Source organism: Periplaneta americana, chromosome 17 (genome assembly GCF_040183065.1).
Source record: "Periplaneta americana isolate PAMFEO1 chromosome 17, P.americana_PAMFEO1_priV1, whole genome shotgun sequence".
Classification (NCBI taxonomy): domain Eukaryota; kingdom Metazoa; phylum Arthropoda; class Insecta; order Blattodea; family Blattidae; genus Periplaneta; species Periplaneta americana.
The window spans coordinates 22637634-22665228 of record NC_091133.1 but is presented as its reverse complement, the minus strand read 5'-3'; the positions used below and the strand labels follow the sequence as shown (position 1 = coordinate 22665228).

At 34.8% G+C, this 27595-nt stretch overlaps 1 protein-coding gene and 1 non-coding gene across 7 annotated transcripts in view; both read left to right on the top strand.

The window, feature by feature from the left end:
- The window catches only part of LOC138692622 (zinc finger protein 541), a 1853746-nt gene that overhangs the window by 1077854 nt on the left and 748297 nt on the right, over positions 1-27595 (top strand). For all 6 annotated transcript variants that reach the window (XM_069815665.1, XM_069815669.1, XM_069815666.1 and 3 more), the window contains exon 3: positions 14250-14532. In XM_069815665.1, the coding sequence (XP_069671766.1) occupies positions 14250-14532 (283 nt within the window). The remainder of the gene's footprint in view (positions 1-14249; positions 14533-27595) is intronic.
- On the top strand, positions 4338-4410 carry TRNAL-UAG (transfer RNA leucine (anticodon UAG)). Its single transcript has one exon. It is a non-coding gene; the product is annotated as a tRNA-Leu (tRNA).

Genomic DNA, 27595 nt, shown 5'->3' with positions numbered 1-27595 from the left:
ATAAATCTGCACTGACGATACAGGGAATCAAACCACGGATCGCTTAGATGGGAAACTTGTATGCTATCCACAAAGTCACAGCGGCAGACAAGTTTAATATTACCAATTACAATATAAAGTTGTAGAATTTATAAGTATAGTAAATGTGTTTGACCTTTATAATGAGAATGAAACTACATGACTCACTTGTCAAGCAACCAGATTATTATGAAAGCAAACCATATAAAAGAAGTCTGTAACGGCGAACGCATGGACAAACTGAAGATATACTTTGTATAGCCCCAACCCAGAAAGTAATATTTTTGTGGACCGTTCGTTTTTAAATTAACTTTATTTACTCATTTTTGTCCAAATGTGGAAAGAAACCTTTCTGAATTTATAAAGAATGAAACAGGGTTTTTTTTGTGTATAAACACATGTAAATTATTTCAATTGAAATTGCCTGACTATAATAATATTATTCATGAAGACTGAACATAAAAAGGTTGTAAGTTCCAAAGAGAGAAACTCTAGAAAACAGAGCTTCTTGTGCAACTACTGGGTGAACAGTATAGAGCAGAACAGGGTTCACGGCCGGCGGCTATGCGCGCGGAGGTGGGGAGCTCAAGGCCGCGCGAGGCCGTGAAACCTGTTCTGCTCTATACTGTTCACCCAGTAGTAGGTCTAATGTAATATCATACATTTTGCACATTTATGGTAGAAGCTAGATTCTAAATAAAATTACGACGGAACTTATCCTCTTTACTTATTGGATTGAGCCAAGGACATAGTCTCTATTTTGGAAAAACTCATTTTCAAAGATATTGGCACTTAGTCTTTTTATGTTCAGTTTTCAATTGAGGATTCTGCCAACTATATATAGGTGCTCTACACAAAATACCACCTAGCTCGAAAATGAAAGCAGACGCATAAGGTTTTGTAAATGCCCAAATTTAATCATGTCTCGAATTCTTATAGTCTCTCTTTTTTGGAGCTCTTATTGATACTGATAAACTTAAGTATGAAATGTGATGCTTCAAAAGTTCAAAGTCTAACCATGGCCATATTCCATTAAAACTTTTTAAGAGGTCCCTAATGCCTTTAATGCTAAAAATTGGCAAACATTGTGCTATAAAGGCGAGAGGTTGGAACAGGGTTAGAAGTAAAGCCAGTAAATTTAAGCGAATTTTGTTCTGACGGTTTTGTGGTGGGATTCGTGATATAGAGCTGAGGGTTTGGATAGTAGTGGTGCTAGTCCATAAACTGTAACTGCAAAGCGAACTCAGTCGTAAGTTCGGAAATGTTTGATATTGGCAATCGATCCTTATACTAATGGTTTGAAATCGTTCTGGGCCCCCTTCGACTGTAGGTGTAGCCATAGTGATTTACCATTGCGGTAGAATGTAATGGCTCGATCTACTGTGCTTGCTCCAGCAGTATCCTCACCCCCTTGGACTCTCTTCAATGAATCATGGTTACTGATCAGCTCTACCGGCTACAAACCAAATGCAATATATTTTATACAACAGTGACTGAGGCTTCAATCTCCAGTTAATGTTCCCCGTAGACGAGAGCGTGTATGTTTTGGAAGGATGAGTGACGTATATAGACAGATGAACATAGTATCATTCTACAGAATCGGTGTCGGGCATGGGAGGAAAGAACTCAGTTAAATTCTGCGTTAATTTTATATTCCGTAGTGGAAAATTGAATACTCGCAGAGTTTTAATTTTAGAATAACGAAGATCGTAAAGGTTAATTTATAACTTTAAATCATGAACGACATTTGTTGTTGGTCTATCTGCGTTGAGAAATATTACCAGCCTTCGTGATCGGAGTACTGATTGCTTTATTTAGCTTAACAAGACAGTGAAGTACGATCGACTGAAATACGTGATGGTGATATTAACAACAAAACGGAGTTTGATGAGAAAAGCAGCATACAGATTGTACAAGAGATTGCTGTAATTTATTTATACAGTTTTAGTTTGTACAGAATTTTAACTTAGTATATAATTCCTTATATTATACAATTTCAGTTTTTATAGCTCAGATTGCAAGAGTGTGGCTATTTCCATTTCCTTTATATAAATTTTATACATATGGTAGACCTATGTTGTAATTGTGATAATTACAATTTATTTTATGTAATGTTTGTGTACAACAGATAATGACTATAATAATTTCGTATCACTTCGGTTCATTATAGTAACTTTTACTTACTTTCTATTTGACATAGACCTAATTTAAGATTGCGCAGAGTATTGTAACTATGATTATAGATTAATGTTTTATTTTATGTAATTTTACTTTAGAAGACTTTAGCTATAATTAATTTAATTTAGCTCGTGTAATTTCAGTTTTTAGGCTCTAGTGAGTTGTTACTATAACTATTTCCATGTATCGTATATTATATTATTACTCTGAATAAAGTAGGTTTTAACATGGATTATTTTAAGTTAATTTTTGCTTTACCATACTAAGAGAAGGCCTGATGGCCTTAACTACACCAGAATAAATAAATAAATAAATAAATAAATAAATAAGTAAATAAATAAATAAATAAGTTAATAAATAAATAAGTAAATAAATAATACGCTAATTACATATGACGTAATTTTACATTAATAACATACTAGACCTACATTAAAGTACTGCTATTAATTATGTTATTCCAACTAAGCATATGCTATATCGATTAATATCGTACGCGCAACACTCAGCAACCCTTGAAAGCAACAGTCCAAAATTGCATGTACAAACTGAACATTTAATAACGTGTATTTAAAATAAAATAAATTCAGTTCATGTTAATTTTAATATTCTAATGAATTGAGTTCATTTTCTGTGTTTTAATGTGTGTTGCTTTGAGGTTAAAATCGTCGAACCAAAACCCTGCAAAAAAAATCAGTAAATACGACGTACACGCAAAAGTGCTTCGTGCTTGTCAACTGTTGCACTAGTCGCGAAGACGCTGAAAAGACAATCTTGATCTCTGCCTGCCATCTGTTGCAATAGTCTAGAACAAGCTGAAAATACACTCATGGTCACCATTTCATTTATCAGTAAAGTAACAAGGTGAGATATTTGAAAAAAAAAAACTTAAAACTTATACATTTAATTAGTCGGCCTGGATAGCGTAGCCGGAATAGCGTTTGCCTTCTGTGCTCGAGGTTGCGGGTTCGATCCCTGCCCAGGTCGATGGCATTTAAGTGTGCTTAAATGTGGCAGACTCATGTCAGTAGATTTACTGGCATGTAAAAGAACTGCGAGACAAAATTCCGGCACACCGGCGACGTTGATATAACCTCTGCAGTTGCGAGCGTCGTTAAATAAACCATAATTTATTTTTTGTACATTTAATTATGATCGAACAAAAGCAGTCGTATGCATCTTGCCTATAATGGTAATTAAGACGCTCATGAAAATTATGAAACTCGCTTACGCTCGATAATCACTACCATTATAGGCTCGTTGCATAATATAGCCCTATTGTTATGTGATTTTGGTATCTAGGATACAAATATGAAACTGTAACGATGATCTTTTCAATTTAATTGACTTATTTTTGCTATGTATATAGTTCATTTTAACTATGATTTTTGTAATTCATTCCATTTAATTTTTTATAAATTCCAACTATGAGATTGTTTCCAATTATTTGATTGCGTGTATATCGTGGATTATAACTACCATTATTTTCATTCATCTTATGTAATTTTAGTTTGTATGTAGTAAATTGTAGCCTACTTATTTTATTCATGTACGTTAATTTTATATTTTATATTGTAACTATGATTGTCATTTCTACATAAATGTTAATTTTTAAACTGAAATTATAATTTATTGCTTAATTTTTTTTACATAATTTTAACTGGTGTATAGTAGATTTTAATTGTGATTATTTTCACTTATTTCATATAATTTCAGTCTGTTTATAATAAAGTTTATTTTCTATTTAAGATATTGACCTACAGTATACGTATTGTAGATTTTAACTACGGTAATATAATTATGAATGTTATAATTCATTCCTAGGACTTTAGTTTGCATACAGTGCATTGCAAATATGATTAATTATATACATTTATTTTGTATAATAATAAAATTATTTTTGTTTGTATAGGCTATAGTAAATTTCATCTATGTTAAGATTAATTTTTGGTCCTACAGAATACGTCCGTTACGATGACAATATTAGAGGAAAAAAGTTCGCTCCAGCGCCGGGATCGAACCCGGGTCCTTGGTTCTACATACCAAGCGCTCTAACTATTGAGCTATGCCGAAGTTCAATCCACAGCATCACAAAGGGAAAAACACTGGAGGAGGGGGATTCGATCTGGTACTGTGGATTGAACTTCGGCGTAGCTCAATGGTTAGAGCACTTTGTACTTAGAATCAAGGACTCGGGTTCGATCCCCGGCGCCGGAGCGAATTTTTGTCCTCTAATATTAATTATAGTACATTTTAACTGTGATTACTATATTTGCATTAATTTTATCTAATTTTAGTTTGTATAAAGCATAGAATAACTATTTATAATTTATTTTATGTAACTTTAATTTGAATATAATAGATTTAAATAATGTTTATTTTAATTTATTTGGTATTAATTTAGTTTGTGTCTAATCATAATTAAGATTAAACAAGTGCCAGAAGTGTTTGAAATAAAGGAGCAGACAGTTTCAAAACATCTTTTATAATTTGGATGAAAAATGCCGTTTTAACTGCTCTTATTTAACATTAGGCCTATTTTACATCATCATTTTGTGGTTTGTCGAATTACCGATAGTGTGCTGTCTCCGTAACCAGCGTTTAGGGGTGCGCCCGTCGATAATCAGATTTGCTGGTTTCCGGCTGGGGAATAAATTTGAGCTATTTTTTCCATTTATATTCTCATTCAATTCATCACATTCTATTAGCAGAACTTCATATTTTCAGTTAATAATTATTGTAATGTTTGTTGAAGAGATGTAACGATATGCCATGAATATTTTGTATTGAGATACGAAATCTTGTAGATGTTGTAAAGTAATTGATATTATTTAATATGCGATAAGAGTAGCATCGAAGAGAGCACTACTGACCTCTACACTTAATTTAATATAAAATATGACAACACGGAATCTTACTGTAAAATTGTTAATAATATCGGCCGTAGGTCAATGAATTTAACAATAATGTTGACTCTGTTATTATAATAAGAGACAAAACTTTTTTCCATTCCCAGCATGCAAACTCACTCGCGTTTTGTATCTTTGTGTCTCTGAACTTGAAATTTAAGACTTCTATTACAAGGCACTAAGAATTCCGGTGTAATGTTAGCATTTCAGATATTTTATTGTATTACGATATCACATTTCCTTTTAAAAAGACCTTCCTATTCTTTCTTCAACTTCGGAAGACATTTTTCACCGAATGAAATTATAGGACACATCCATAGAACTAATATAGAAGGTAAAAGGAAATGTATTAAGTCTGACATTCGAATGAACTTCCTTCGCTTCCGTCAATGTCGAGCGGTTTCGTTTCATATTGGTCGGAGGACTGACACAGCTAAAAGCTATGGAAGAGAAGGGTTGGAATTCTCTCTCTCCAGTAGCTTTAAATGCTTGGATCAAAATGTCGGGACATTGCACTTGGTTGGCATTCAGTCAGCAAATGAGTTCAGTGATTGGCCTAATTTGTGTGTATAATCGAATCATTCTAACGGATACGTACGAATGGGTAGAGGAAGGGTAAAATTTTGCAACCCCGGATTGATTCAAATAGGCGACAATTATCAGAGTTCGACATGCAGAAATATGAGTTCGGTGCCAATATCAGAATTACTGAAAATTCAGGAGTTAACCAGATATTGTATAAAAGAGTAACGGCTTGTATTTCTCTCTTTCTCTGATCTATATATGTACGTGTTTGTTTGCAGGCTGGAAACTCATTTGTTTGCTAGAGTTTTTGTTGGTCCAGAATTGCTGTGTTTGTAGGAAGAACGTAATTATAAAATGCACAGTAAATAATTTCCTTTCCAGTGAAACGACGGTTTCATTTGACATTCACAAAAAAAGTATAAAAAATTACTTCTACATTGGCTTCGTTGGTTTCTATTTGCTGAATCAATGTAGAAAAAGTAATAGGAACTTTTATTACAAAAATTGTGCGCAACAAAGCATGTCATCTTTTTCCGTTTTTAATTCGTGTAAATATTACTGACCTCAAGCGAAATTAAGCAGCGTCTGAGATAAATTAATATAAAGCCAAGGTTTCGCTTCGTGGCACAGAAACACACCATTTTCTGTCGAGCACGTTTCTGTGAGTAGTTTTGTTTGTGTAATGTATCAAAGTGAATTGCCGTTAAAGGTAGAATTACGATACTCTGGAAGAGCTACAGATTGCAAAGGGCTGTAATTCTCGCATCAACTAAAGTTAAATCTTTATCAACCTCATCATCATCATCATCATCAACATAATCATCATCATCAACATAATCATCATCATTATATCAACAATATAGTCATCACAGTCATAAGGCAAAGGATCTCGATACTAGTAAATGTGTAATGCTGATTCATGGTCGTTACAGGAATTTAAAAAAATGGAATCTTTAAAAACTATTATCATCATCATCATCATCATCATCTTCTTCTTCTTCTTCTTCTTCTTCTTCTTCTGATGGATTTATGTTATTACAAGTGTCACAGCAGACATTCAAACGAAATTCTAACTCGTCTCAAACATTTTACAGAGTGACATCTGTGATAGAGTCATATGCTGTCTCAGGTCACTGTATTGTTTGAGGCTTAGAGCGAGTGTACGTTAAGGCATTGCAAGCATAATAATGATACTGAATACAGTAGAGTCTCATTAATCCGAACTACGATATTCGAAAATGTGGTTAATCCGAACAAAATTATTTTAAGAAAGAACCAAATTTGTTGTAATAATACAAAGTAGCGAAAAAATGTATACATTTACTCAATTTCTTTTTACTTACTTACTTACAAATGGCTTTTAAGGAACCCGAAGATTCATTGCCGCCCTCACATAAGCCCGCCATCGGTCCCTATCCCGTGCAAGATTAATCCAGTCTCTATCATCATATCCCACCTCCCTCAAATCCATTTTAATATTATCTTCCCATCTACATCTCGGCATCCCTAAAGGTCTTTTTCCCTCCGGTCTCCCAACTAACACTCTATATGCATTTCTGGATTCGCCCATACGTGCTACATGCCCTGCCCATCTCAAACGTCTGGATTTAATGTTCCTAATTATGTCAGGTGAAGAATACAATACGTGCAGTTCTGCGTTGTGTAACTTTCTCCATTCTCCTGTAACTTCATCCCCCTTAGCCTCAAATATTTTCCTAAGCACCTTATTCTCAAACACCCTTAACCTATGTTCCTCTCTCAGAGTGAGAGTCCAAGTTTCACAACCACACAGAACAACCGGTAATATAACTGTTTTATAAATTCTAACTTTCAGATTTTTGGACAGCAGACTGGATGATAAGAGCTTCTCAACCGAATAATAACACGCATTTCCCATATTTATTCTGCGTTTAATTTCCTCCCGAGTGTCATTTATATTTGTTACTGTTGCTCCAAGATATTTGAATTTTTCCACCTCTTCGAAGGATAAATCTCAAATTTTTATATTTCCATTTCGTACAATATTCTGGTCACGAGACATAATCATATACTTTGCCTTTTCGGGATTTACTTCCAAACCGATCGCTTTACTTGCTTCAAGTAAAATTTCCGTGTTTTCCCTAATCGTTCGTGGATTTTCTCCTAACATATTCACGTCATCCGCATAGACAGGAAGCTGATGTAACCCGTTCAATTCCAAACCCTGCCTGTTATCCTGAACTCTCCTAATGGCATATTCTAAAGCGAAGTTAAAAAGTAAAATTGATAGTGCATCTCCTTGCTTTAGCCCACAGTGAATTGGAAAAACATCAGATAGAAACTGACCTATACAGACTCTGCTGTATGTTTCACTGAGACACATTTTAATTAATCGAACTAGTTTCTTGGGAATACCAAGTTCAATAAGAATATCATATAATACTTCCCTCTTAACCGAGTCATATGCCTTTTTGAAATCTGTGAATAACTGATGTACTGTACCCTTATACTCCCATTTTTTCTCCATTATCTGTGGAATACAAAAAATCTGATCAATAGTTAAAAAAATTATGAAGATAGCACATTCAAGGGTACTTACAACAATTAGTGTTTCCTGTACATAATTTACAAATCTCTCATGCTCATAAAATCAGTCATTTTCTGTCGTAACGGAGTGAACCTGTTGGTTGTGGTTCTAAAAATAGCAAAAGGGTACTCCCACCACCATCTCCGAGCGCTCGTGAATAGCATGCATTGCATTACAGGATATATTTCGGTTAATCCGAATATGTCTTGGTCCCAATTAGTTCGCATTAACGAGACTTTACTGTAGTTACAATAAAAATTGTATTTAAAGCCATAAAAGCATACACATAAGTGAACTGCTTACAAGCAAACATTCTCATGGGGGCAGATAAAAGAAGTCATTTTTTCTTCCACCATGTTAATAACGTCAAAACTAGTGCTTATACAAGTTTTTGCCACTCGAGCGCAATTACGAGGGCCGTAAAGAAATAATTTTCCCTGGGGCCGTTTATAGGAAGAAAACATAATTTCATGGAAAAATTTATTGGAAGAGATACAGCAATTGTTGAGTTATTTTTCAACATATTCCTCACCGAAACTGAGACATTTGTAATACAGAGGGATCAACTTTCGTATCCCTCCCTGTGTCGTAGAAGTCTGTCGCCTGGGATCAGAACCAGTGTGTGACAGCCGTCTGCACCTCTCTCTCGATATGTCTTATTATTTACTGTGTCAAATGAACAGAGAGAAAGTATGTGTAGTTTACATAAAAACAGCGTTTTACTTCATGGCATTTTATTGATATACAAACATTCTACACTTAAATGTTTTCATTTTTATGTTTTTATCAGAATCAAATAAATATCGCAATTAATATCTATCTTGTTCAAATTTATATTTTGTTTCTGTTTTCACCTACATTCTTGAATTATCCATAACACTCAACCTTATCTCTCATGGTTGAATCCGGGAAATACGAGTAATAACAAGAGAAACTAAAAAAATTCCCACAATTTTTAAATAGAGTAATACAGTCAAACCTCTCCATAACAATATTTGCGGGCCCTAGCAGATTGTAATGTTATATCATGATTATTGTTATATTGAGGGTTTGTGATCTATCACATAGGATGAAAAAGTGCAACCAGAGTATTAACCTACAGGATAATACTAGGAGGTAACATGTGAGCTGTCCAGAACAGAAGTGGTATAATCAAAATGGGTAATGAGGGTTAAAGTAAACATTCTGTAAAATACAGCGCAAAGTAGCAATTAATATTCAGTTTATTTAAACTGTTAGTAGTCAGTGGATAGCACGAAGAACATATTAATTGTTACTTTGCGCTGTATTTTAAAGAATTTTTACTTTAAACCTCATTACCCAATTTTCACTTGCACCACTTTTGCTCTGAACGGCTCATGCAAAGAAACTAAATATAATAAAACACACATTTATGTGGGTTTGCATGCTGTGGGTTTGCCTATTTGAACTGAAGATGGTTCCTTCGGACCGACAACGTTTATTCTCTTATATTTATGCATCCTAGCATTATAAACAGGTTGTTACTATAGTCGCGTCGCTGTTATTTCCTGCGTGACTCCTCCTCTTTGCGTACGCCTTAGGAAGTGAAGGCTCTATAAAGTCTAGGTAGGTAGTATCGTTCGCCATTTTTGTTCTTTCGTTGCCGAGCTACCAGACGAGGAATCTATTTGCCGCACCTTTAAACATTAATATGTCGTAGCTCCTATGTTAATAAATAAAACGCACCGTAATTGAGCAAATAATTGAGCAGCAAATAACGTCCTCGTGTGCTTTCTGCGAACGTCAACGAAAGAACCAAATGGCAGGCGATTATATTAAGTATTTATCGAGCCTTAGAAAGTGCATAACGTCATCAGCAGCGAATGACAAACGCACACGTTTAAATGTAGCCGACCTGCAATGTGATTGGCTGCCGGTAATAAGAGCGACGGGATTGTACATCGAAAATCGTGCATAATTGGCTTATTATAGCACGCGTGCCGATAAACGCAATGACATATTTGCTATGACGTACTACCGGAATGGTTGCTATTTTAGTTATCGCTTGTACGCGCGATGTAAAAAAAAATGAAATACAGGACAGAAGATAACGTATCACTTATTTCCAATCTTTAACAATTTTGTATTACTTTTGTAATATCACATAAAATAGTTCTGTGGTTCAGAAAAACTGTATTAACAAAATAAAGGAACCTTTGTAACATAACCTGCAAGGTCATTCATTTCTTTTTACTCAATCCTAAAGCCAGGCGTAACTAATCGATACAAACATATGAAGACAATTTGTCAGCTTTGGATCCCGAAATGAATTTCTTTCATAATTTCTTTCCTACAATTTATAATGCTAAGATGTCATAAAGTGTTGTATCCAACTCGTGGATAATCTTATTATGACACTCGTGAAAATTGTTGTACTCACTATCGTTCGTGCGACAAATATTCACTCGTAATCATAAAGATTGTCCACTTGTTGCATCAATAACTATATGTGTAAGGATTGATAAGTTTGACGGTTTAACAGTAACATTTGAAAATTATTGCACCAAAAATCTAGTTACATACTGCAGAAGTAGATTTAATATAGTACAGTATTACTGCATACATATATTTTTTAAAGAAATCTGATTTTTTTTCCTCTTGATAGCCTCTTTTAATAAATACCGACTTTAAAGATTCCAAAGCAATTAGTTGTTACTTTGTAACGCATTGAAGAGAACTTGCAGCACACTGAATTTGTCCTGTGTGTCCAAGCAGTTCTAAATAAGATACTTTTTTGATTCCTAGATCACTATCATCATCTGTCGAATCTTCATGTTCACTGCCTTTTATCTTCCCATCCTTCAATTCTGCAATTGTACATTCATCACTACACTCCGTAAACGCTGATACACCTTCATCCACTCACACGTAAACAATTTTATTATAGCACTGTCCACATCATCTGAAACTGTCGTCTTCAATCGTTTTCGTGCTGGAACAAATTTGCCTCTCGTAACACTTTTTTCAATTTCTTTCCTTAAAAAAAAAAAAAAAAAGTAGCGAGTGTAAATTGTGAAAATCCATATTTTTTTGAAATTGCTGTCTGTTTCATTCCTTCATCCAAATCTTTAAATGTAGCCAATTTAGTTTCCAAACTTGTTGATTTCCGTTTAGCAGAAGCCATCGCCATGTCCACTTACTCCCACCTCGTCACCTGTACACTGGAAAATAGCTAGGAAGGCTGGTTACACGTCCATCCCTTGGTAGAAATTCCCACTCTCGGGTAAATAAGACCAAGCTGCCGATTTACGAAAAACCTTGAAGTTAAAAATATATCGTTATAACAGGGTGTTTCTAAAATTGCTTCATTGCTAAACGGCATTGTATATTTAACGTTATTTAAGGTATATAGAAAAATTTCCGGGACTATAGAAAAATATCGTTTAATGCGGGTTTATCGTTATATCGATCTTCGTTGTACGGAGAAAACAATGTAAATTTTTAGTTGCAAACCACCGCAGCTTATCTACACCAGAGCAGTGTATATTGGAGAGTACCGCATTCTTTTGATCCGACAAATGCCGACGAGGCGGCCATATTTACTCCTGCGGAGACTCAGTAAACCGTAAGACTTGCGTATGAACACAGGTTTCTAGTGTGATTTTCCATCGTTATCATGAAGAATGCCGTGTTGTTGTGCAGCAATCAATGTGTAATCAATTGCTGTTGTACTGAATTAGCATTACAGCTTATTATCTATGCGGGTGACATGAATATATTAGGAGAAAATACACAAACTATTAGGGAAAACACGGGAACTTTACTGAAGCAAGTAAAGCGATAGGTTTGGAAGTAAATCCCAAAAAAGACAAAGTATATGATTATGTCTCGTGACCAGAATATTATATGAAATGAAAATATAAAAATTAGAAATTTATCCTTCAAAAAGGTAGAAAAATTAATATATCTTGGAGCAACAGTAACAAATATAAATGACACTCGGGAGGAAATTAAACGCAGAATAAATATGGGAAATGCCTGATATTATTCGGCTGAGAAAATTTTGTCATCTTGTCTGCTATAAAAAATCTGAAAATTAGAATTTATAAAAGTTATATTACCGGTTGTTCTGTATAGTAGTGAAACTTGAACTCTCACTTTGAGAGAGGAACAGAGATTAAGAGTGCTTGAGAATAAGGTTCTTAGGAAAATATTTGGGGCTAAGAGGGATGAAGTTACAGGAGAATGGAGAAAGTTACACAACGCAGAACTGCACGCATTGTAGTAGTAGTAGTATTTATTTATTTAGTAGTAGTATTTATTTATTTAACCTGGTAGAGATAAGGCCGTCAGGCCTTCTCTGCCCCTCTACCAGGAGATTCCAACTACAATATCAACAATAAAATTACAATTAGTATTAAATTTACATTTACAATTACAAATAATATTACAGTTAGTATTACATTTACAATTACAATAAAATCAAAGTACGAAAAGATTACCTGAATAATTAAAACTAGATAATTTATCATAGAGAAACAAAGAATATTTTATATTTACTGAATTACAAATTAAATCTAGAATAACAAAATTGTATAGTGATGAAATTACTGAATATTGAAATATTTTGTGATAGATTAAAGAAACTACTTACAAGTGATCAATTACTGACCAAGTGCCTAGTAAGTTTTCGTTTGAATTCAATTTTATTTCGACAGTCCCTGATGCTAGCAGGTAGCGAATTCCAGAGTCTTGGCAGGGCTATTGTGAAAGAAGATGAGTATGAGGAGGTGCGATGGGATGGTATTGTTAGTATTGTTTCATGACGAGAGCGTGTGTTCAGATTATGGTGGGAAGAAAGGTAAGTGAAGCGAGACGACAGGTACGAAGGAATAGAAGAGTTCAAGATTTCGAAGAGAAAGAGAAGTGAATGTAAATTTCTTTTCTTATCTAATCTATCTTATCTTATGTATTCTTCACCTGATATAAATAGGAACATTAAATCCAGACGTTTGAGATGAGCAGGGCATGTAGCACGTATGGACGAATCCAGAACTCCATATAGAGTATTGTTGGGAAGCCGGAGGGGAAAAAGACCTTTGGGGAAGTTTGCGATTCTGAACAATGTAAGTACAGATGTAAGTAAACCCGAAACAGAAAGGTCTAGTGGAGATGAATCTGAGCAAAAGAAATTGATATAGGCTAAATTTTAATTCAACTGAAAATGGAAATATTGACTTGAGTGAACAACACGCTCTTTACTATTTGTTGGGATCAGTTTTTTTTTTTTTTCAAAATAAAACAAAATAAATTATATAATATTTGTGAAAACTGTTTTTCATATCTAATAACTGATAACAGGGATGAATCTATAAATTTTATTAGCATATTAGTGACTCTGAAGTCGTACATGGAAATGTCACGTATACCCTTATAAATTCGTGTTTGACATAATTCTAAATGCAGAAAAATGGGAAACGTTGGTAGAAAATGTATTTACACTAAAGGATTTGAAGTCTTTATTCATTAACATTTCAACTCATACGTTCTCAATTCGTTATAATATATTTGAAAAAGTCTTATCACTATTTTAGGACTAGAATATATTTATTGTTAAGAAAATTGTCTGTTATAGCAAATGCACGACAACAATTTGCTAAATGTGGCGGTCGAAATGTTGGTGTGAGAATTGCATTAGAAAATTGTTGATGTTATCCCTATTGAAATGGACATAACATAAATAATAAAGTGTTATCTCTAATGAGTCATTTCACTATGACAATAATGTTTATTAATGCTTGTCTCCTGTGTTCAATAAACCAGAACAACATGTATGATATCGCCTTTAATCACCATTGTTCTAGCATTACTACTTATGCTTCTGTGCCGATCAAGGAGTAAATATGGCTGCCGCCGTCGAGAATGCGGTACTCTCTAATATACACTGCTCTGATCTACACGAAGTATAAGTTAATTTGAAATAATAAGTAGGCAATTTCTCATTAGGAGGATGACAATAAGCAGAAAACTCATTACAAAGGCTAAGTTGAAGTTTGAGAAACACTAATTGCTGACACGTATTGGTTTGATTGCAGGGGATGCACGAGGTGCCGGGAGTGCGGCTGCCGCTGCAAACGAGCTACGCGTCGCCGAGCCCCCACGCCGTGTTTATGTACAGCACGACGGGTGGCGCGGAGGGCAGCGTCACGCTACAGTTGCGGGACACGGACGACTTGGACGACAAGAGCGGCCTGGCCTCCGTGCTGGCGCGCCTGCAGCAGGAAGACGCCACTCTCAGCATCAGCTACCAGGACAGCGAGATGCTCACCGAGGGCAGCATCGACGTCCTGCTCGGCACGGGCTCCCTGCACACCACCGGTAAGTTATGTCTAATACTTAACAGAATGACCACCACAGTCACCTAACTTCAGTTTCAGTTGGCGTTTTCTGGATTATAAATATGAAACATAGATACACGTTACTACTGGTTATGGCTAGTAGGTGTTAACAGTGTGTTTAGAGCACATTTTAAATATAATGTCTTCATGATATATTTTAAGTAATAATATTTCATAAATCATTGGACGAGTTGAGGACTATCAGCCTGATATCACACTCGGCGAAGATTCTCCTGTGAATACTGAATCGGCGTTTATATTCTAAGACGGAGGGGCGGTTGGAAGAAGAGCAGTTTGGATTTAGAAAAGGAAAAGGTACGAGAGATGCAATTGGACTGCTACGAACAATCGGCGAAAGATACCTAGAGAAGAATAAAGTAGGGTATATAGTATTTGTGGCCTTAGAAAAAGCGTTTGACAGAATGGATTGGAATAAACTGATGGCGATCCTAAAGAAAATTGATGTGGATTGGAGAGAGGAAGCTGTTCAGTCTTTATATGAAACGAGTGAAAGTCAGGATAGGAGAAGAAATGTCAGAAGGAAGTGAAATACAGAGAGAAGGATGAAGGATGCCATTTATCACCTACCCTGTTCAATATCTACTTAGAGAATTTAGTGAAAAACTGGTTTCAGAACATAGGGGTGACAATAGAAGGAAGAAGAATAAAGTGTATAAGATTTGCTGATGATATGACATTGCTAGGAGAAGAGGAGTTGATACTAAGGGACATGTTACTAAAGCTAAATGACAACTGTGAGCAGTATGGAATGAAGATAAGTGCGAATAAGATTAAGACAATGATCATAGGAAGAAAAATAAAGAAGATAAACTTGAGAATTCTAAATGAGACTGTAGAACAAGTGGACAGCTTCAGATACTTGGGGTATACTATAAGCAGTAACATGAGCTGCTGCCAGGAAGTAGAAAGGGGGATAGAAATGGCAACGGAATCTTTTAATAGAAGAAGGAGCATCTTCTGCGGACATCTGGAGAAATAACTAGGGAAGAGACTAGTGAAGTGCTTAGTGTGGAATGTGGCATTATATGGAGGCAGAAACATGAACATTACGACGAAGTGAATAGAAGTGACTAGAAGCATTTGAAATATGGTTATAGAGAAGACTGGAGCGTATGAAATGTACAGACAAAATCAGAAATGAAGCTGTATTAGAAAAAGAGGGTGAGGAAAGAATGATGCTTAAACTGATAAGGAAAACGAAAATGAGAAGAAACTGTCTACTGAGGAATGCGCTGGAAGGAATGGTGAACGAAAGAAGAGTTCGGGGCAGAAGAAGATGTTAGATGATAGACGACATTAAGATATATGGATCATATGCGGAGGCTAAGAAGAAGGCAGAAAATAGAAAATATTGAAGAAGCTGGGTTTGCAGTGAAAGAACTACTCTTGAATGAAAACCATATGGGCACGATATCGAACTTAAATATATTTTGTCAAATTTGAAGTGTAGAAGTGAATTATTAACATACGACCGATGAATTCTGAGATTACGCAGTCAGTTTAAATTAATAATATACACATAACAAAACGCCGACCTCAGTCATCGAATTTTACATTTCTTTTGGCACGCTAGAAGTTCATAAATTAATTGTTACGCGTTATGGTCTTACAACGCAGATAAGGTCGAAGATTGTGTTGCAAGTCATTTTAGATTGTCAATATTATATGAAGTACAAAATAGCCACCACCAACAGAACATTAAGTTAATTATGTTTTTATTAAGTATAAAAATGAACATTTGTTACGTTTCATAATGTACACCATTAAGAATGCGTTCAGGATCAATTTTAATCAATGTGTTGTCAACGAAGTGCCTGTGTCTGAATTCATTTCATATTTATTTTGAAATTATATGAGACTCAACCATAATATATTTGGGGTTAAGAAGATGAATTTACAGGAGAATGGAAAAGTTGCATAACGTAGAACTGCACGCATTATATTCTTCACCTGACATAATTAGGAACATTAAATCCAGAAGTTTGAGATGGGGAGGGCATGTAGCACGTATGGGTGTATCCAAAAATGCGTATATAGTTTTAATTGGGAGGCCTGAGAGAAAAAGGAGGCCAAGACGTAGATGGGAGGATAATATTAAAATGGACTTGAGGGTGGTAGGATATGATGGTAGACGCTGCATTAATCTTACTCAGGATAGGGACTGATGGGCTTATGTGAGGTCGGCATTGAACCTACGGGTTCTGTAAAAAGCATTAGTAAGTAGGCCTAAATAAGTAAATGAGAATTATCCATTGTTACATTCTAGGGCTGTGTATTACTAGCGAATCTGTGAGAATGCTTTCAGAATCCCCTTTAACTTGTAAGGTTTTACTATATAACGAAACAGCCATCTCTGTCACTGCAGTGCACATTTTTTCGGCGTTGTTTAAGTGCAGATATAAATCATTATGGTCTTCAAGCAGATTTCTCCTGTCAGTTCCTTTGCAGTCTGTCAAGTTTTCTTTTTCCTCTGGGTTGACATTAGAGAATTATGGGTGGGTATATTCTTTCCGTCATTCTTCAAATATGTTACATCAATGTATGATTTGAGGCTTTCTCGGCGTTGGTTCGCTAATATGTTTTCGCGTGATATCGGCCGAGTTAAGATTTTGGAATGCTCCAAGCTTTCGACTGCTGACATCAAATTTGTTTCGTACTGTACTCTTCAGTTTATGCTAGAATTAGTGTACTGTAATGCCTGTCTCCATTAATACGTTTTATACAATTGTCAAATGCATAATACAAGATTATCTTGATCCGTCATATGGCTCAGTGGATAGCGCACACGCTTTCCCTCAAGCGGTCCGTGGTTCGATTCCCGGCGTAGGCAGAGATTTATCTCCTTTCCATGGCATTGGGTATTTGTAACTTGTCTTGTATTTGTCCTGTGGTATTTCTGCGGTTTCCCTGTGTCATGCTGACCACACTTTCACGGAGATCCGCCATATGAGAAGGTTAGTGTTGGTCCACAGAAAGACCAGAAAATTTAGATGACTTTGTAGCTCCTGGAGAAGAATAAGAAGATGAAACAGTTTGTAAATAGTAAATATGTACTTCTGTCATTTTTACATAAGCATTTCAGTTATTACGGAAATTTCGTAGTTGGTCTCCGGAAGGGAAGTAAAGCTGGTGGTAGTGTGTCGTATATTTACGTCAAGTAAAAAACCCTGTCCTTAATAGAGAGTTCTAGGCAAAATTTTCCAGCCTTTCATGTCCAGGTAACACGACATGCCTATAGACTATCAGTGGCCTCAGTGAGCGAGATCTTATCCTACATAATATATATGTATATAGGCCTACTGTAACTTGTTATAACCTGTCAGTCATTCATTGCACTCTAACGCCATGAATTCTTGTTATATAAGCTTAAGCATCTATCGGAAAATTTCATGTTTATATTAGCCTACTTTTGTAATTTTTAATGCGAAACGTTTATGATCAAGTGTCAAACGAATAAAATGTTACGAAAATTGCAACATCTGGCGTCTATTGCTTTAGCAATAGCAATGAGTTACTAACACGATTCTGACATCAGTTGCTTAGAAACATAAATGAGTTATTCACACTATTCTGGCGTCACTTGCTTAGCAAAGGATCATTCAGATTAAACACAACAATTTAATTGTAAATAGTTATACAGGAAATTATATGGTATATCTAATATATAAAAGTGAATGTGGGTATGTATGTATGTTCTCTATACAAATCTACATGCTTTGACCGATATATGCCAAAGTTTGCACATTTAACCTTCATAACCAGGAGAAAAACATAGGCTATATTAAAATTGTGCAAATGGACGTTACATTAATTAAAAAATAAAAAAATAAAAGTAAGTACGATCAAACATTCATGTGTAATACTAAAATGCAATCTTCTATAGTCAATTGTTTTTTTATTATTGTCTGTTGTATTCAACGTCGACTTTCACGGGGCCATGGAAATTATAACACGAAATTAAATAACATTGTTGATACACATCATGAAGGCTAAAACTAGATAATTTGTGCAATAAGTATCTTTACGCAGTCCAGGATATTATTATGAATTTCTCTATGCAGTTGTATATAGTGAGCAGACTGTGTTTTATTCAACTGAATTCTAGAATTCTTTCAGACTACAAAGACTGCTACCACATAGTTTACTTAATGTTGAATAACCAGAAGTAACTAATGGCCTTAACTACACCAGAATAAATAAACAAAAACAAATAAATATATAAATTTAGAAAAAAAAACATTGAACGTCAGGCACATGAGACATGTTTTCTTTTCGGTGCCTGATTTACAACTGTTTTAAATTGAGTTAACGCTTGGCAGGCATTTCGCTAAGGAGTTCATCAATTCATGTAAGTGACGTTAAGTAAATATTCATCTTAGCTTAGTAAAGACAATTCGTTTTGGTTGTGTATAGTTAGGTTTCCGAGATTTCCGAAAGTGTAATAACCAGTTTAATTAAAAATAGAAGCAGAAAGGAAAACCCGTGCAGCGCCGGGTGCTTTCAGCTAGTATTCAATAAAATGCATAAGGTAAAAACAATCATTAATAATGCAAACCATAAATCGTCTTAAATTTATTTCACTCTGGGCTAATCTTATTCACAGTGGAACATACACATCATATGCTTTTACAATTTGAATTTTCACAATAGTTTCTACAGAAGTTTGTTTTATATTTACTCTTTCTTTCTCTCATTTCATGTATTTCATTATTTTATCTAATTTAGTTACCACAGGAAAGGGAACATGAACTGCATCACGCTTTGGAATAAATAAAATTCGACATATTAAGACTAAGCAAAATCAGGGAAAAGGGACAACGTATTATCGAGAAATCCAATGAGAACGTCATGTACCATATAGGAGAGGCAAACGGATAGAAATGAGCGGGCTTCCTAGTCCACAAAAACTTGAGCAACTCAGTGCAAGAATTTATACGAATCAGCGAAATGATTGCAGTCCATACATTGAAAATTGAAAAAAACTGAAATTTACTATTATACAAATCAATGCATCGACGGCCATCCTACCCCTTTATCTCTTGACTCAGTTGCTCCATGAGTGGTGCCTTATTGGTGTCACTTGTGACGTTCAAACCTTCGAACAGTTGACTAAACAACAAACAACAATCCACTCTTCTCCCTGTAATCTGTAGGTTTACCTTCATACCATCATGGTTAGTGTCTGAAATTGTGTACATAATATGCAAGGTCGATTTTAATTAATGTTTGAACTCGCGAGTCAAGAACGTTAACCAATAAACCACCGATTACGATGAGGAGGGGCATTTTGAGGTTCGAAGGAGAATTTTCGACGTTTATTTTATATAGCAGCGGAAATTTCAACACTGCAACGTGCGACCTGTTTCCAGTTTGTCGGTCAAGAAGGTAAATAAGCTCTTTGCACAAAAAAAAAAAAAGAAAATACAGAATAATTTGTGATATTATGCTTGGCGTCAGCGTCTTTAAGGGGTTAGGTACAGCTTACGGCAGTAGCATTTTTGGAAATATTCAATATTTTTTTCTCCATTACTGTATCTTGTACAATAATGAAAATTTTTTTTTTTTTTTTTTTTTTTTTTTTCAAAATTCAAAATAGAGGCAATTTACTGTGCAGTGATGAAACGTTTCCCTCATAACTCATAAACTTGTTAACTTTTTCATGTTCTCTCTCTTTTATTTTATTGCTGAAACTCATGTTTACAATATCATGCTCTTTCAACTACATTAGCCACTGGCGTGGCTTAGCCGGTTAAGGCACTTGCCTGTCGGTCTGAAGTTGCGCTCGGGCGCGGGTTCGATCTCCGCTTGGACTGATTACCTGGTTGGGTTTTTTCCAAGGTTTTCCCCAACCGTAAGGTGAATGCCAGGTAATCTATGGCGAATCCTCGGCCTCATCTCGCCAAATACCATTTCGCTATCATCAATCTCATCGACGCTAAATAACCCAGTAGTTGATACAGCGTCGTTAAATAACCAACTAAAAAAATCAACTACATTCCTTAATAAATAATATATTTTTTGTGTGTGTTATAAGAAAATACTGATATTTCACCATTTTTAAAATGAATTTATTTTTTATCAATCTATCAAAGGTAGAGAAGTGATCTTGCATCATATTGTAGGTATGACATGCATAAATACAAACAAAAAATTTCATCACAGAATGTTGGATAGTTGTTTAGTTTTGTGGGAAACGCTTCATCACTGCACAGTGAACTGAATTTTGAAAAAAAAATAAATAAATAAGAAGGAGAAAGAAACTAAATAATTTCTTTTAAATCGTAAAATTATTTTTTTTCCATATAGGAGAAGGACAGTGTGTCACACATACTAATTTTCATTATTATACAAGATTCAGTAATAGAGGAAAAAAAGATGAATATTTCCAAAATTTTACTTGCTGTAAGCTGTACCTAACCCCTTAATGCCAATATATTACTCAAGGCTGAGTGTGGGTGTACGTTAAAACATTCTCAGCATCATAAATGAATTGAACGTCCTCAGTAAAAACTGTCGGTGGAGTGCAGCTGTCATTTAGAAAATTGGACATAGTTGTAAACTCTAGTTGGTAACAGTAAAAGCAAAAGTAACAGTAAAGATTCTGCGTAGTCATTGCGGCAGTACTTCAGAGTTTAACTCGATAACGAAGGCGAATCGAGCCCATGAATTATACAACATTTTTTGCTTCAAATCACACGCTGCTGAAGGTTGTTGGATGCTCTACATACTGTACACTCCGCAACCCTCTTTGCTAACGATTCCACTTCAGGGACTCTGAGCCTAATTAAAGCCGTCCTACACCGGGCAGTAATATGCGACTCTTTTCGGGTGCTGAATCAACAGACTTCAGCATACGAATGTGTTCACACACTTGTGCTCTCGACTTATTGTTGCGTAAAGAACTTATAATTCTTCTTCCATGTTTTTCATTTTTCATTCTGCTTTGGCGACAAGCTTTATCAAATTTCAGGTCTAACTTCAATTTCATTAGGTAGCCTAGTATCATATCGCTAAATGTACAGAGATTCAATTTCCTGTTGATATTTTATTTGAATTTATTTAATAACGCTGTATCATCTACCAGACTAACCAGCGTTGCAGAAATTTGTGACAGTGAGATGAGAACGAAGATTTGTTACGATAATACCCGACATTGTCTTTACAATTGTGGAAAACGTCGTAAGAAACCAAACCAGGTAATGAATCTCAGCTGGATTTGAAGCCATGCGCGTGCGTAGTCTCGGATCACGAATTCCTCTTGTTGCCCGGAAGCTAAACCAGTGGCTTCCATCGATCTTATTATGTTGTATGTTGTGGTCCCACGTTAGAGTCAGCAGGAGAAAACATATTGAATGGCGAATTGCATTAATGTCCAAAATTAATTGTATTTATTTATTTATTTATTTATTTATTTATTTATTTATTTATTTATTTATTTAATCTGACAGGATTAAGGCCATAAGGCCTTCTCTTCCATCCTACCAGATAGCACATATAAATACAAAAAAGAAATACAAACATTGATGAAAATAATACAAATTAAATTAAAGCTCTATAGAGGGTCATTAGGGTCAAAAGAACACTATAGAGCTCTCATCGAGCTAATACAAGAAAAAAAAAAAGGAAAACAGAGATAGTAATGATGATAGTGATAACTGACGATAATAATAGTAATAATAATAGTAATAATAATAATAATAATAACAATAACAACAACAACATTACATACTGATTGTCAATTTTACAACAGCATAGTTACAATATTTATTATATGTCATGGGTTAAACAGAAGTTGCGCAACCTGACAGGTGTTAAAGAAGCAATTCCATGAACTAGAATGTGATTCTTTAATTTAAATTTGAATTTTGATATTGTCCGACAGTCTCTGACATGGTCAGGGAGAGAATTACCTCTAACTATACTCGATAACAGATCTAAGAAACATACATAGATATTTAGGACGATTTCGTACCTCTATGTACACTTGATAACGTATCTAATAAACATACGTAAATATTATGACGATTAATTCAGACCTCTATCGAATAATTGAATCTTTCTTTTAACGTTAGGTTGAAACCCTATTGAAAATTTATGCACGGTTAATAACTGTCAAAAAATGTAGCTTTCCATACAAACTGTAAAACAAAAAAATAAGTTTCAAATGGTAGCATAAATTATTCCGTTCTACTGGTACTTGAATAACCTTTGTATGTAGTGTTAATGAACAAAAGTCAGATGCGTTTACAATTTATTTCTCTGCAGAACTAAGTAAAATGGAAAAGAGAAATCATGGAGAGCCGCTTCAAGCACTTGTGTTGAACATGGTAGCAAAAAGAGTATCCAAATAAACATTTTTAAGATATATTTGGAAGATGGTGATTTTTTCTTCAATAATTGTCAACTTTCATTTTACTGTTCTAGATCGGTTATTTCACAACTCTATATCAATTGCGTATTTAACCAGCATGTATAATTTGTGATAGCGAGATAGTAATTGGCAAGATGAGTCCAGGATTTGTCATGGAATTATCCGACATTTGCCTTTCGAAAAATTTGGGAGAATACCCCAACCAACTGATTAACCCAAGCGAGATTTTAAACTACGCCCGAACTTAGTCTTGGGTCAGTAGGAAAACGCACTACAAGCTTGAGCAATGCACTGGTCCATTTTAACCTATTTTGCTTTAGAGAATCTACTCATGGACAGTGTTCTAAATAGGATTTCGACCTTATTATTCTGAAAGATTTCCTTATTACAACTCTGAAAATATCAATAATAATGTGTATTATTATTATTATTATTATTATTATTATTATTATTATTGCACATTTTCTCTTGTCAAACTTTCTTACCTTTCGAAATTCCAAATTCAAAAACTAGATAGACAGGTAACTTTGCTCCGTGAGCTAATCATCGTAACATATAATCTTTACCTAGACGCATAGCTCAACATCACTTTAACAGTACATAAATAACTGTCTATTGTGAATCGCGAATCCATAACAAGCTAAAGATATGCTAAGTTATTGCAGCTATTGCGATTATTATTATTATTATTATTATTATTATTATTATTATTATTGCATTTTTATTAATTGAAAGTGTAATAGGACACTACAAAAATTATTTTCATTGTTCAGAATGGGAAACGACTTCAGAGTGGTCTCCAGTTTCCAGCGCGGTCACACCATCTGCACGTCTCCTTCCATTTAATTTAAATTCATGGCCCCACCATCCGCCAAGCTTTTAAAATAATTTGTACCGAAGTCTGATAACTCTCCCATGTTGTAACAATCTAAAATGAAACGTAATACGTAAGGGATGCGTTGTTTTCGTCATCCCAGTTTTTTTTCCTAGTGGGGGGGGGGGATGTTACACGATAACATGTCCAATATAGTCACTTTCGGTTCACTGCATGCAGTAATCTGTTTATAATCACAGTGCTGTGTCTCTGGTTGCATCCATTTGTCTCAATCATTGTCGACAAGGCCAGTGGTTATAAATATTGAATAGTCAGGATACGAGAATCATATGTATTAATGGTAAAGAACAAGTGTTCACGTCTCTTTTGTTTCAACTTAAAAACAAGTCATTGTGTATGCAGCTTTTAAATAACAACCAATGACATTTGCAATAGTTTTAATGTTCATATGAATAGGATTTCCTTAGTAGACAGGAGTAAGCTGAAGTGTCTGTTTTCGTACTGAAGATCTCATTCAAACCCCGGAAAGTTAAAGTGAATTTTATGACTTGGCGAATTTCTTAGCCCTTCTGTAGCTCAGAATTAAAGCGTGACTTTTTTTATATCGCGCACTTTGTTCGATCAGCGTCGTTTACTGGGATGATACTTCTAGTGACAAAAGAAGTTGATGCGGGGTTTTCTCGATGATCTTCCGTTTTCCTCAGCCTTACAAATTTCATTCCACTAAATATTCTTTAATTTTCTCTTCATCACAGGGAATATTTTGCTAAGACAATTACATGGATATTTTCACTAGCATTAATGTGATTGGTCTGTCATATTTAGTGGAGTCTCCCTTGTGTCGTGAAGAGTTCTTATTATTGTTTACATTGGTGATTTTGAACGAATTTTGGGAGTGGCGAGCTCAGACTTAAAGTACTGTAGTCCAACATCTTCAGTTTGTACAGAGTGCCGTCCTTTTCACAGTCGTCTGGGACGGTCTACAGGATCAAAAAATGTCCGTACAACATAAGGTCAAAACTTGATAGTTCTCCCAGAAAAAAAATATATTTCTTCTTTTATTTTATTTGCGTTATAATGCTTATATCGTTAGTAAAATTACGAAAACAATTACATCAGTAGGTATATCTAGCAAAGAGTTAATATTAGTTTAAATAAACGTTTGTGTGTTCTATTACGTTTTCGTAAAATTAAATAAAATTGCATGCTTAAATTTGTTAATATTCTGGCGTGAGAGACGTGGCAACGTGTTCAGCAGGCAGTGCTCTGCACAGACGTAAGTACGAGTCAGCTGAGTTCAAGCTCCCGGTCCATAGCTCTACTGGCAATCGGATGACAGTTCGGTACCAGGTATTCGATAAATAACTTACAATGTCATTCACAGTTTAGGAATATCATAAGTTATTAATTTATGGAGAAAGTCGTCGTAATTCAAGTGAGGCAAGAAGATGTACCGTCAATGTTTTCCGCAATGAAGGTTACCTAATCGGCGAACTTTTGTAGCGGTTTCTCGATGATTATTAGAAACTAGGAGTCTCTTACCTAGTTTCAAAAATCACACAAACAGAAATTTCTTTAAAAATGGTACTGCTTTATGGAAGCGGGAGAGATTAAAATGTTGAGTTTAAAAAAAAGTTCGTGTGATTTTGTGCTATAAACCATTGTTGTTTATTTTTTAGACGTAGGCCTACAATAAAAAAATGGACCAATATTTCCAATATTTTAAAAATGAAATGGAAATTTACCGTAATGTTCTATTAATAAGATTGAAAGTTTGTATTTGCTGTTCATTTTATGTAAACATCTGCATTAGAACAAAGCATCTGTTTTGTACCGGTTAGTCTGTATCCGCTTGGGCTGTACTGTGTACTTGTAAACTCCCTCCTCCCCATTCAGCAACGTTGCCAAACGCCTAATATTGTAAACTTCAATAAGTAGTTAAATATTGCAATTAGAAAATTATTGTAAGGACATTTTTTCTTCCTTACGACACGAGCAATCATCAGTTAAAATATTGGCACTTATACCCCTTACACTCTGTATATTGTGTAACAAGCATAATAAAGTTTACATTTTGTATTTATAGAAGATAAATTTTCCATATTTGAATGAAGTTTAATAGCTTTTCTTTGGTACAGAAAATTTTGTCATGCTATTTTACGTACTTATAAGTTATAAAGCCGAAGAAATGCAAGGTTTTAGTGAATAAATGCAGCTAACATTTTGTATATGCGTGTATGTAGCTTGTATTGTAATTTTTCTGCATTAATCGGTAAACTGTTTTCATAGTAAGTTATTATTCTCTCATACGAGTTTCATTTCTAGTTGTAAATGATAGTACTAGGACTAGTGATAATAAAACAGTAACAATAAAAATAACAATGTAGAAATGACGCACTCTTGATTTGACACAGTGAAATTTGAGTCTTTCTATCGATGAAAATGAACTTCGACACGTTTTCCAAGCAAGTGCCTCAATTATCTCATTTGCATCTATGTAAATTGAAATCCGCACCCTATTCTTTCATACATTTCTTGCTTCTTCAATGGTGCTGAAATACATAGCTTAATATTGGGTTGTTGTAAATTATCTCAAAACGGACTGTTATCTTCATAATGAAAAACCTTACACACCACTGATGTACATAGGGTGATTTAAGTGGAATAGTAGCCTAAATATTTTAGGCAGTGGTAGTATGGACTATTCTCAGTATCAACGAAGGAACGATAAATGAGTAGGTATTACTGACTACGTATGAAGAAATAGTACGTGTTGCTATTCTGAGGTGGTTTATGTGCAGCTCTTTTCATAATGTGTATACAGAAAGAGCTAGTTTTAGTTCTCTCGCCTACAAGGATGGATATGTTCTTACAGAATCACGCAGTCCCTGTACATTTTAATCGTTAGATGGAACATGATCTAAATCTCACAGTTCCTCAACGATGGATCGGTCATGGTGGTCACTTGAATTTAACACCAAGATCCCCAGACCTTACTCTTGTCGATTTTTTTTCTGCTGGGGTGGATGAAAAGCGAAGTGTTCACAAACAAAGTAAACACAAGGGCCAAATAGGTCGCAATAAAGTCATTTGCCTTTCCCTATTGTCACAAGACTTGTTATGCGTAACATTCAAACAGCTGCTTCTCCACACCTAATGAAAATTGGACAGATGTTTATATGAACTTTTTGCTCAGAATATTCATACTACAACATATGTACTTATATGCATGCGTACTTATACACTAGAGATGAACAACGATCGAGAAAACGAGACTAACAGCGCCCGCAAAGCCGAAAACCTGCACGACAGTATTGTATTACGTCGCGTCCTTGACTTAAAGACAGGTTGTGAGTCTTCCGAGACTCAATATTGATCATCTCCCGAAATCCCGAAGTCAGCAGTTGTTTATACCTGACTGAACTTTTATCTACTTTGGCAACTGTTATATATGTATAAACAATCAAATAGCCTATTTGAAACATCTCTTCCTTTCAATGTATAATAAATCTGTTCCCCAGTCTTTATTTAATTACTAGGCCCTTATTAAAAGGCTAAGAATTTTCTTTTCGCATGTTTAAGATCAAGTGTGCAATCTCAAGTAAAAATATATTAATGTCATATTTCATGTTTCTTAGAAATGCAAATTTATTTGACAATTGTTTTTTTTTTCTATTTATATAACCATAGGTAATATCATATTATAACAGAACCAGAACATTTTGATAACTAAGATACTGTTCTGTTTTGTCTCTTTGTCTCATTTAAACATTTAAAATGTTATTTATTTCAATGATGTATGTTATTCAAAGTTAC